The sequence below is a fragment of the Clupea harengus genome, chromosome 6, assembly GCF_900700415.2.
Source record: "Clupea harengus chromosome 6, Ch_v2.0.2, whole genome shotgun sequence".
Lineage (NCBI taxonomy): Eukaryota > Metazoa > Chordata > Actinopteri > Clupeiformes > Clupeidae > Clupea > Clupea harengus.
In genome coordinates this window covers 13,235,726-13,247,521 of record NC_045157.1, presented here as the reverse complement: position 1 = coordinate 13,247,521, position 11,796 = coordinate 13,235,726, and the positions used below count along the sequence as shown (strand labels likewise).

The following is an 11,796-nucleotide window of genomic DNA, read 5'->3' as shown; positions in this document are numbered from 1 at the left end:
AGACCTGGGATGATGACATTTCAATATGGACCCAGGCAGGCTGGTCGGTGGTATGTTTGTCAGTCCAGTACAAAAGCTTGTGAATGTTAGCTGCCCAATAGTAATATAAAAAATTGGGAAGAGCAAGGCCCCCTGTGCTCTTAGGAAGCTGCAATAACTTTTTCTGCATACGCACAGGTTTACCTGCCCAGAGAAATGTTGATATTGCCTTATCCAGTTTAGCAAAAAACTTTTTTGAAATAAGTACAGGAATATGCTGGAAAAGGTAAAGGAATTTGGGCAGAACTGTCATTTTGATGAGGTTCACCCTACCGGCCAATGATAGAGGCAAGGTAGACCATCTATGAAAGTCCTCCTCAACTCTGCCAAGCAAGGGGACAACATTTTTATTGAAAGTATCTGATAGAGAACGTGTTATACCCAAATATTTAAAACAGTTATCCACTCTTTTAAAAGGAACTATGTCGTCTGGTAAGTCACCAACTAAGTTATTAATTGCAAATAACTCACTCTTTCCAAAGTTGAGTTTGTAGCCAGAGAGTTGGCCAAATTGCTTTAGGATGTCTAGAACTATCGGGAGAGATGTGGATGGATTTGATACATAGAGAAGTAAATCATCTGCGTACAGTGACAGCTTGTGTACTGAGCCTTGGCGGGAAATGCCCTCAAATCCATTCTCAGATCTCAGCCAGATGGCCAGGGGCTCAATGGCTATGGCAAATAATAAAGGGGATAGTGGACACCCTTGCCTTGTGCCGCGGTGGAGCTGGAAGGGGGGTGATACTGTGTTGTTTGTTAGCACAGAAGCTACTGGTGTGGAGTATAGCAATTTCACCCATGAAATAAAACCTGAACCCAGACCAAATTTCTCCATCACCTCAAATAGAAAGTCTCACTCCACCCTATCAAAAGCTTTTTCAGCGTCCAGCGACACCACTACCTCTGGGGTGCTGGAGCTGGGCATGTTCAGTATGTTAAACAGTCTTCTCGTGTTGTGGAATGAGTGCCTCCCCAACATGAAGCCAGTTTGGTCTGATGAGATGATCTGTGGAAGAACCCCCTGAAGACGGAGGGCTAAAATCTTAGCAAGAATTTTGTAATCTACATTTAACAGAGATATAGGTCTAAAACTACTACAAAGTAAAGGATCTTTATCTTTTTTTAAGAGAAGAGTAATTGTGGCATTAGTCAGGGTTGGAGGAAGCTGGCCAAGAGACAGGGCCTCATTATACACATCACACAAGACTGTGGAGACAAGTGGGGCGAATGGGGCAAAATTCTACGCTATATCCATCCGGGCCTGGCGACTTGCCACTCTGTAAAGAACTGATAGCATTCATGACCTCAGCTGTTGAAATTGGATTGGCTAAATTCTCCACCAGCTCCTCGTCCACTCTAGGACACTCAATAGTGTTTAGTGTACCGGCTGTACTGGTCTGGTCAGAGGCATATAGATCAGAATAAAATTTGGTGAATGTTTCATTTATGGATTTTGGGTCAGTAAGAATAACGCCTGGTGTAGACCTAATACTGTGAATAAGCCTGGAGGCGGATGCGGCTCTGGCTTGCTGGGCAAGGAGTTTTCCAGCCCTGTCCCCTGATTCAAAAAATCGCTGTCTAGACTTGAGCAGTTGCAATTCTGCTTCATTTGTGGATAAAAGGTTAAACTCAGTTTGGAGCTGTAAACGCTTTTCATAAAGTAGCGGGTCTGGGTTATTAGAGTAGCTATCATCAACCTCCAGGAGCTTCTGTGACAGTTCCTCTTGTCTGGACTTAGTCATCTTTCTGAGGTGTGTTGTATAGGAAATTATGTGGCCTCTTAAGTATGCCTTAAAAGCTTCCCACAAGGTTCCTTTTGATACGTCTGGTGTGTCATTTATTTCAAAAAATAGTTGTATATTGGATCTTAGGAAGTCTACAAGGGGGTCATTAGATAATAAATGTGAATTGAATCGCCATGGTTTTAAGATGCGGCTGTAATTGGGAAACTGTATGTCTAGTGATGTAGGAGCATGGTCTGAGATCACAATACTGTGGTACTCGCATGAGTGTATATTAGAAATGAGTCTGTTGTCTAAGAGAAAAAAATCTATTCGAGAATAGGAATGATGGACATGCGAAAAAAAAGAAAAGGATTTTTTATTGGGGAATTTAGACCTCCATGGGTCTGACAAGCCCAACTCCCTTGCAATGGAGGTTAGTAGTTTGGCAGAATTATTGATAGAATATGGTCTAGAGGAGGATCTGTCTAAAACAGCATCTTGTACGAAATTAAAATCCCCCCCAACAGTGATGTGGTATGTTTCAATGTTGGGAATAGAGTTGAAAAGCTTGGATATGAATTGTTCATCATCCCAGTTTGGCGCATAGACACTAGCTAAGATAACTTGAGTGCTGCACAGCCTTCCCGTCACAATAACAAATCTACCAGCTGGGTCAGCTACAACTTTTTCTGGTTCAAATGGAATGTTGCTTCGAATCAAAATGGCAGCACCCCTGGCCCTCGCATTAAACTTTGAATGATATAGATGGCTGAACCTACCCCTTTTAATGCGCAAGACCTCGTCACTGCGCAAGTGCGTCCTCCTCAGTTAGCTTGGCTTTCAGCTTAGCATTATTTTCAGCCATAGAGGTTACCTTTGCTTCCAAGAACTGCAGATGGTTCAGCCCAGATTCCAAATCGGAGATTCGCTGTTCATGGTTGGTTACCGTGGATTGTATCCCATCTAGCTTTGTGTCAATGGTCGCCAGCTTGTTTTCAAATCGTACAGCGAGTGAGTCAGGTTTGGTTAGCAGGTCTGCTCTTAGCTCCACTAACATGTTTGCTAACGTAGCATTGTCGATAGCAGTGTCAGCTGGGGCAGCTTGTTCAGACTTTTTCAACGTCTTGCTTGGTCTGGACGACATGTTGTTGGGCAAAAAAACTTGTTTAGGGGCCGTTTGGTGTTTAGTTGTAACTAAGTTGAGATCATTTATATTGACTTATGGTCTAAACGGAAACTGTTTGGCAGGAGCCTGACGATACACGACTACTCCATTCTGCTCACCAACCGGAACTCTCCCTCTCTCTCTTTTCTTTCACAGGTTTCTTTGTCCCTGGCTTTCCGAAGCTGCAGCGGTTCCAGTCCCATCATGACCAGATTCTCTCCAAGCTGCAGCCCCGACTCAAGAAGCACCTGGTGAGGAGGAGCCTTCAAACACAGAGAGAGGCAGAGAGGGAGGAGTGAGAGAGAGAGAAAAAGGGAGAGAGGGGGAGTAGGGGGGCCAGTGGAGGATGTGGTGGGCAGAGAGGGAGAGGAAGGGAGGGAGAGAGAGAGAGGGTGAGGTGAGGTGGGGTGGAAACAGAGGGAAAGAGGGAAAGAGGGAGGGAGGGAGGGAGGAGAAGAGGAGAGAAGCACTGGGGCCTGGCTGTTAATGTAATCTCCCTCCCTCCTCTCTCTTTCTGCTGATCTTTCTCTTCCACACTCACTGGCATACTCCCTCTTTCTTATCTATCTCTCCGTCTTTTCACTCTATATTCTGCACCTCTTCATGTCTGTCTCTCTCTCTCCCTCTCCCTCTCTCTCTCCCTCTCCCTCTCTCCCTCTCTCTCTCTCTCCCTCTCTCCCTCTCTCTATTCCTCTCCTGTCTACCATTGATGAATCTTTCTTTCTTTCTTCCCTACATGTGTTCCTCTCACCTCTCTCACCCTCTCCTCTCTCAGGACCGTGAGCAGATGACCAGTGGGATTTACAGCACTAAATGGTTTCTGCAGTGCTTCATTGACAGAGTAAGTAGAGCAGTGTGTCTGGGTCAGTGAGTGTATGCCTGTCTCTGTGTTTGTCTCTCTCTCTCCCTCTCTGTCTCTCTCTCTGTGTGTGTGTGTGTGTGTGTGTGTGTGTGTGTGTGTGCGTGTGCGTGTGCGTGTGTGTGCAGGGGTGTGTATGTGTGTGTGTGTGTGCACGGGTGTGTGTGTGTGTATGTGTGTGCATGTGCAGGGGTGTGTGCGTGTGTGTGTGGGTGTGTGTGTTGGAGGGATAAAGAGGTAAAAGTGGAAAAGAGAGAAAGGCCCAAGGTGTTCTAAAGTCCTGGGAGGGAGGGGAAGGCTGGTGTCTTCCTGAGTAGATATCTATTTTATAATGTTGAGTAGAACCACTAAAGTAAATGAAAAAGTCTCCCCCACTTTCTCTCCCTCACTCTTCCTCTCTTTCCCCCTCTCCCTGTATCCCCTCGCTGTGTGTTTACTCTGCACACTCACTCACAATCCTGTGGCTTTAGCGGTGGGCCTGACAGATGAGCTGCTGTCAGCACTAAGCAAATCCAGTGGGCCCAGTCGTGGAGCTGCATCTCTGGGCTGTCAGAGATCTAATTTCCGTACATCAGTGGGTCTCGTCACGGAGCTCCATCTCTGGGCTGTTGGAGATGTCATTACTGCACATCAGAGGGCCCAGTTGCAGAGCTCCATGTCTGGGCTGTCAGCGATCTAATTTGTGCACATCAGAGTGCCTGGTCATACCTAGGCCATCAGTGCTGACACATTTAGACGTGAGAAAATTTAAAAAACACACATTGTGCTTATGTAAATGAGCCAAGTACAGCTGTGTCTCTGATACCTGTATTTCAGTCGAACAAAGAAGAATTTTTTTTCATCCATCATCTTTTCCCTGTTGCCTTCATAACAGCATGGCTACTGAAGGTGTTCTGAGCACGTATATTCAGCTGATACAGTCACACAGGTCGGTCCACTCTTCAAGCTCCACGTCATCACTCGGCTCATACAGCAGAACGTGGAGCAGCATTGTGTTTTTGCGATGCAGGCCTACTGGCATCGCTCTCCATCGGGGCTGAGGGACACATTATGGTTGTAGCAGTTTGCCTAGTCACGGAGCTCCGTCTCTGGCCTGCCAGGAATCTCACAGAGAGATGCGGCATTGCGATTAGAGAGCCCAGACTTGGGACTCAAGAGTGTGTCACCCTGAAAAGACATCAATTTCCAGCAAGGCATCTATAAATTACCTCAGATTTCATGGTCTTAGAAGTTACATCAAGGCATGAAATCATGCACACGTGTAAGTAAAGGTTCTGCATAATTGCAAAGACATGAAAATATACTTGACATTTTGTGGTTGTACTGAATTACGAATTAATAGCAATATGAAACAAATCTATACCATTTACCATTCATAAATGTCTCTTTTCAAGAGAGTTAAACATTAAACATATTTTTCTTGGGTTGGCCTATACACATCCTTATCAAAAGATTAACAGTGATTCATTATCAGCATAATAAGTGATCGATCAGAAATCAGCACTTATATATAGCTCTGTCCTAGATCTCTCTCAGACTGAAACGGGGGCAGTTTGTTCCATGGTTCTAGACTGCACTCTTTCTGCAGAATATAAAGTATATAAATATATATCACACACTTCTTTAGCATATGCCAATTAACATCACACACTTCTTTACCATAGATTAATATATATCACACACTTCTTTAGCATATGCCAATTTACATCACACACTTCTTTACCATATGTCAATATATATCTCGCACTTCTTTACCTTGTCAATATTGCAGACTCCATTCACGCTGACCCTCCGTCTGTGGGACATCTTCATCCTGGAGGGGGACAGGCTTCTGACTGCCATGGCCTACAGCATCCTCCGCTTGCATAAAAGTGAGACACACACACACACACACACGCATACACACACACACACACACACACACACGCACACGCACACATGCATATGCACACACACACACACACACACACAAACACACACACACGCATACACACACACACACGCATACACACACAAATACACACACACACATACATTTACTACTGATACTTATACCTGAATAATTTAATGTATGCTGCTGCATAACTCTGTCTCTTGTCTTAACAATTTTGTACAGCTTCCAAACTCCTTGCACCCTGATTTGTATTGCACTATTGTGTTGTGTTCTACTGAGTCCAGATGTGTTCTTTATGTGTTTGGATGTGTTCTGCTGAGCTGATGATCATGTTCTATTGGTAGAACGTCTGCTGAAGATGCCCCTGGAGGACCTGAGGGAGTTCTTGCAGGAGACCATGGCCACCGACTTCCTCATCAGCGATGATGTCGTGGCTGAGCAGCTGCAGGTGTCCATGTCAGAGCTGCGCAAAATGAAGCTTGACCTGCCCCCTCCAGGTGGGTGCACACACACACACACACACACACACACACACACACACACACACACACACACACACACACACACACACACACACACACACAGTCACTATTTCACATGCAGGCACACACAACTGGAAACACACTCATTTGGTACACACACTGTTACACACAACCAAACACATATACTTTATGTTCACGTGTTAATGTTCATTCCATAGACATTTAGAACACAATGTACATGCATGCACATCGATTGCTGATACACTGACAAGGCATAATCTCTCTCTCACACACACACACACATACACACTCACACACACACTCACAAACACTCTCTCTCTCACACACACACACTCACAAACACTTTCTCACACACACACACACACACACACACACACACACACACACTCACAAGCACTCTCTCTCTCTTACACACACACATACATAAACACACTGCTAATAACTGTTCCCTCTGCATTCCAGCCAAACCAGAGGAGCTCCCACGTAAGCCTCTTGGCCTAGAGCTCCCCCTGCTGTTGACTCCAGTGATAGCCACTAAAGGCAGCCCATCCTGGCCAGGGCCTGACGGCAGCGCTCCTCCCCAGGACCTGATCACCCCTCACGGCAGCTCCCCCTCCAAGCAGCAGCCCCAGCAGAGGATTGTGGGTAGAGACGGCGACCCCTCGCCCCTGCCCTCCCCGGACCCCGTGCTGGTGCACAGTGACGCCCCCCAGGGGGAGTGGCCTCCTCCGTACGCGCCGCCGGATAGTGACATCATCACTGACCCGTCGGAAAGCAAGGGGTCATGCGAACTCCCGAAAGCCCCGCACCCCCCCACCCCCATTCGCAGCCCCTCCAGCATCTCCCAGTATGAGAACCTATGTGAGGGAACCCCACCCCGCACAGACCCCCGGCGGATCCGAAAGGGCGGTGTCCCCCTGGTCCAGTCCTCCCCACACCTCCCACTCAGGGACACTCCCTGCCCCCAGCTGCCCAAATCTAAATCTCTGAGCTTCTAGCCCAACCGGCTGGTGGCCATTTTGTGACATTTCAGTTCAGTAGAGGAACCAGGATGTGGATCATGGATATAAAACAATGAATATGAATGGAAGACAGCCATGCTCCTGCTTTATAGGAACTGTACACAAAAAAAACAGTCCCAGGTTTACCAGTCCCTCATGATGGTCAGTGTTTATGTCACGTGTTGTCAGGATAGACATATAATGTACGTCTTTGACTGAGCTGTGGCTTATTTGTGCTTTTTGTCTCAGCATCTTAGTGCTGATTCGCTTAATAAGCTTTATGACTGTGTGTCCATGTTGCTTTTGAAATTCTATTGGCCTTTAGCAAATAATATAGTCCCGCCCAGCTCAAGCGTTTGCCTCAGTAATGTGTGTCTGCAACCGAGCTGAGTCACTTAGCAACTGAAACTGTCTCAAGATCCAGTGTGCTCTGAAGAGCGCTCGTCAAATAGGATTGAAGTCATAATGGGGTTTGTCACGGTGACCAGTCCGATCAGACCATATGGTCACATGGCGTAGGCAAGCATGAGGGAGAAGCTTGTTAATGTGGGCTGGACCCCCCCAAAAAACTCTAACCTCCCACTGTTCATCTGGTGGGTCAGAGGTTTTTCAAAGTGCACTGGGTTATGTCTGTGTGAAGTGTGTGGCAGATTGAAAATCGTACAAATTAGGATTTTACACGACACACTAGGAAGGCTCTTCCTCGTCCTGTACCTCTGCTCCCTGCCCTGTATCTGGAGTTCGTCACAATGACATGTGAAGTTTTGCCCACTGAGGAAACCACTACAATCTCCATGTTTCTCATACCTTCAGAGACAGATGAATGAGCTGAAGGCTGAGGTATCGTCGTCTTTACATCAGGTGCCCGCAGGTGTTCCTGCCTGTAGACATTTCTGGATTCATTTAGGGCTATTTAGGTACTACTTACTACTAAACATATCATACTGCCGCTGTGGATGATGTCTATAATCAGTAATAATGTACATGTCTTAGTGCCTCCCTGACCCTCAGACAGGGAGGAAGGATTCTCTATCTCTTTCTTTCTTTTTCTCTCTCTGCCACTGTCTTTCACTCTCTCTCTCTCTCTCTCTCTCTCTCTCTCTCTCTCTCTCCGCCTCTCTCTTGCTTTTGTTTCGAACATAGTTGGTGCTTCATCCTTCTTTCTTTTCTGATCTCCTCTTCTACATCGTTGGCTGACGTGTTAACGCCTCATCTCCATTTCTTTGTGTATATGTAATATTTCATGCCTATCATAAGCTCTCCTTAACGTTCTGATTAACATGTTTTTCTTTGTTTCTCTTCGGACAGCTTGTTTTATAAATCAAGCAACCTAGTTGTAGATTTGTTCAGCATTTGTAGTATCTGTAAAAAAGCTATTTTAGTCTTGTAGATATTTTATATAATGTAGGACGCTATATATTTATAAGGAAATCATTTTAGTAATTTTTACTAGGAACCAGACTTGGCCTCGTCTAGTGATGGGATGGTGCAAGGGGACGCTGATGGCCACCAGGTCACCTCAACTCTCTTTCCTAAACTCCACACACAAGCGCCGGGGTAGAAGCCATCTTACTCTAACTATAACTCTTATTCAGCTGCACTATCTGCCATAATGGGAACAGGAGAGCATGTTCTAAACCTGGGACAGCAAAACTGGGTCAGATCAGCCATGTGAGAGATATAGATGTTCTGAATCTAGAGCAGTTCAAGCAGGCGAATGCTATTTTTCACTCAGTAGAGAGGGTGCTGTCTTGAACACCTAGGTGTGCTTCGGCTGGAAGAACAGCACCTTTAATAAGCCTATGAGTACAACCTTTAAGTGTTCCCCTTCAATAAACGAAAAGACCTCCTACAGAACCCCTTTACTATGTGGGACTCATCTGTTACATCAGAAATGGATTAGTGTAATTTTAAGGCAAATCCCCCATGGTTGTCTCCTGATGTGTTTTGTCACATGTCTTCTCCAGTGAGACTAGACCCACAGAAACGAGTTAGCCACAAATATGATAGAGATGTTCCCAGACCTCAGCACTTGACTTATTGTTGAGATAGCCTACTCCTGAGGCTCTTGTGTTTCTGGCTGTACTCCATGGGGTGGCTTCACTTGTTTTTTTGCTAATATGAAGACCTCAGTGTTTAAAGTGCAAGTGTGTTGTCAGCATCCCTTATGCTCTACTACTCCCCCTGCTGGACAGAGAGGCATAAGTGAACAGTACTGCTTGGTTGGTTGGCAGAGGGTGTATTGCAAGCATGGATAATGCTAAGTGATTGAAGAAAGGTGCTCTGAATCTCTCCTTAAAGATTTGAAGTTCAGTATACATTATGAAGCCCGAAATAAATGACAGGTGATTTTTTTTTATTGTGTCTGATCAGTTCTCCTGTCTCATTGGAACCCAGTTTGTTCACAGATCATGAACACAAAATGTTTCCCTGAATAATGGAAAAAAAATATTTATGATATTTATTCCACTCTTTTTTTGATCTGAAAGTTTAAGCACTTTTATTAGTTTTCTACACAAACATGAGGAATGTGTTCAGAGAAATGTTCTATAGAATAATGCCCTTCCCCTTGTAAGGACTTCGGAGACCTCCAGCAAAAATGCTTTGTTTTTATTTTTGAGGTGTGCTTTGTAAATCCATGTTACTTTCTACAACAATGTTAACCACAGTAGATAAAGTAGAGGCTTTTTCAAACATTGGTTGAATGACTTCATTGTGGTGCAATAAATACTTTAATGTTGTTTGTTTATTGCTTTTTAAAAATTGTTTGTAACTTTGTGTTATTGCCTGCTGGCAAGTCTTCACTCTTTCTCCTTAAAGTATAGGAAAGCTAGCGACACCCTTATCAGAATTATTCCGCATTGATTTGTATCTCATGTTCCGTAATTATCTACTAGTTTCATCACATTGCTCTGATTCATTACATCACTTTGAACATAATGATTCAGATTCAGGATGACTTACAACATCGATGCCTTTCTTATTGATTCTGCCACATGTAATTGACGGAGTAAACCTTTGGCAAATTCGACCTGCCGTGTTAGATTTCTGAAACGTCTGCAATGAACTCCGATCATTGATGAAAGGATTTGAAGGATTGCTTTGACTAATGATGTCACAGAGGGAATCAGTGAATTCCGCTCTGATTGATTGGCTGCTGCCTCTCCAATGAGAGGCCATGACCAGCACTACACAAGAGACATGCATTAAGTGGAGAGGGTTTCAAATGGTGTGGGCGGACCTCACCCCTTTCATCATTATCTAGAATCTTACCGAGAAACATTCAGCAAACCTACAGGAAGACAGAAACCCCCAAAAATGATGGCACCACAATAAAGACCAAACCATGTAGGTAAAATCTACTGGATCCACTTGGATCGAATTTGAATGTTTCAGACTGCTGTTTTTATTCAGGTGGTTTGAGGTAGTTGAGGTGAGGACATCTTTTCCCATGTTTATTTTATTTGCCATTAATATTATGTCAGTACAAAGAAGCCTGCCTTTTGGCAAGTAGACTATCATCACACAAGCCCTGTTTTCAGCAGTGCCACTTACTGGTGTACGGTACAGTGCTGTTACACAGGAAAAGAGCATTAATCAAAACCATTAATGATTGCTGTCTCTACACCTCAAAAAGAGACTTGTTTATTAGAATCTGGGGTATCTGTTTCAAATCAGTATGGATTTCAGCACATTTACCCTGTGATTATGTAGGCGTGTAGAAGGTTAAGATTGAATGTGTGTACAATGCATGTTATTGTAAGGTCATACTGTAGCCAGCAGATGGCCCTAAGATGTCTTGCAAATAGGTTCTCAGATGTGTTTCAGGTAATTTATCTCAGTGAGCTGTTGCATAGATGCTTATTTTCAGAGGTTTCAGTCTATTAAAGGTTTTTTTTAGGGTTGCCAGTTGCGCAAGAGGTATATCCTGTCTGTGTCCAATCATTGTGCTTTTCAGAACATGCTCACTTGTCCCACTTGACACCATCAATTCAATTCAGTTTTATTCATAAAGTGCCAATAACAATGGAAATTGTCTCTAGGCGCTTTACATAGCTCAGAGCCTGCACCCCCTAGCAAGTGCTTAGACGACTGGGTTAAGGAAAACTCCATTTAACAGACAGATAGAGATATAAAAGGGGGCAGACACGAAGGGAGGATAGAAGGAAGAGAGAGAATCAGGAGCGAACAGATGGATTCATACACGTATCAGAGGATAAAACATATTGGCACACATGCAGCATATGTACATCATACATACATGAAACATAACAGAAGGTATATACATGAAATATAATAAATATCATAAGGTTACTATTATAAGGATAAGCAGATAAATGAAGCAGAAAACTGTAAATGATGGCATTTGTTTATATTGTTTATATTGTTTGTAAATAGGCTGGGATACAGTAGGTATTATAAGCAGAATAGAATTTGAGCATAATAGTTTGGTGGGAATGGGCAGCTGTAAGCAGAGGGTTTCTGCAGGTATATCGGGTGGAAAGACTGCGGTAGCATCCCACAGTGGAGATAGGAGGGCAAAAAAAGAGACAAAATGAGTTGACAAGTTGGGGTGATATTTAATCTACCCTTTTGTATGTTTCACTGAAA

The 11,796-nt window shown here is 44.2% G+C and overlaps 1 protein-coding gene across 4 annotated transcripts in view; it reads left to right on the top strand.

Moving 5' to 3' along the window:
• LOC105908124 (USP6 N-terminal-like protein) overlaps positions 1-11,109 on the top strand; it is a 33,577-nt gene extending 22,468 nt beyond the window's left edge. For all 4 annotated transcript variants that reach the window (XM_031569067.1, XM_012836598.2, XM_031569068.1 and 1 more), the window contains 5 exons: positions 3,085-3,179; positions 3,704-3,769; positions 5,559-5,658; positions 6,026-6,178; positions 6,647-11,109. In XM_031569067.1, coding sequence (XP_031424927.1) covers positions 3,085-3,179; positions 3,704-3,769; positions 5,559-5,658; positions 6,026-6,178; positions 6,647-7,182 — 950 coding nt within the window. In that variant the 3' untranslated portion in view covers positions 7,183-11,109. The remainder of the gene's footprint in view (positions 1-3,084; positions 3,180-3,703; positions 3,770-5,558; positions 5,659-6,025; positions 6,179-6,646) is intronic.
• Positions 11,110-11,796: the final 687 nt, after the last annotated feature.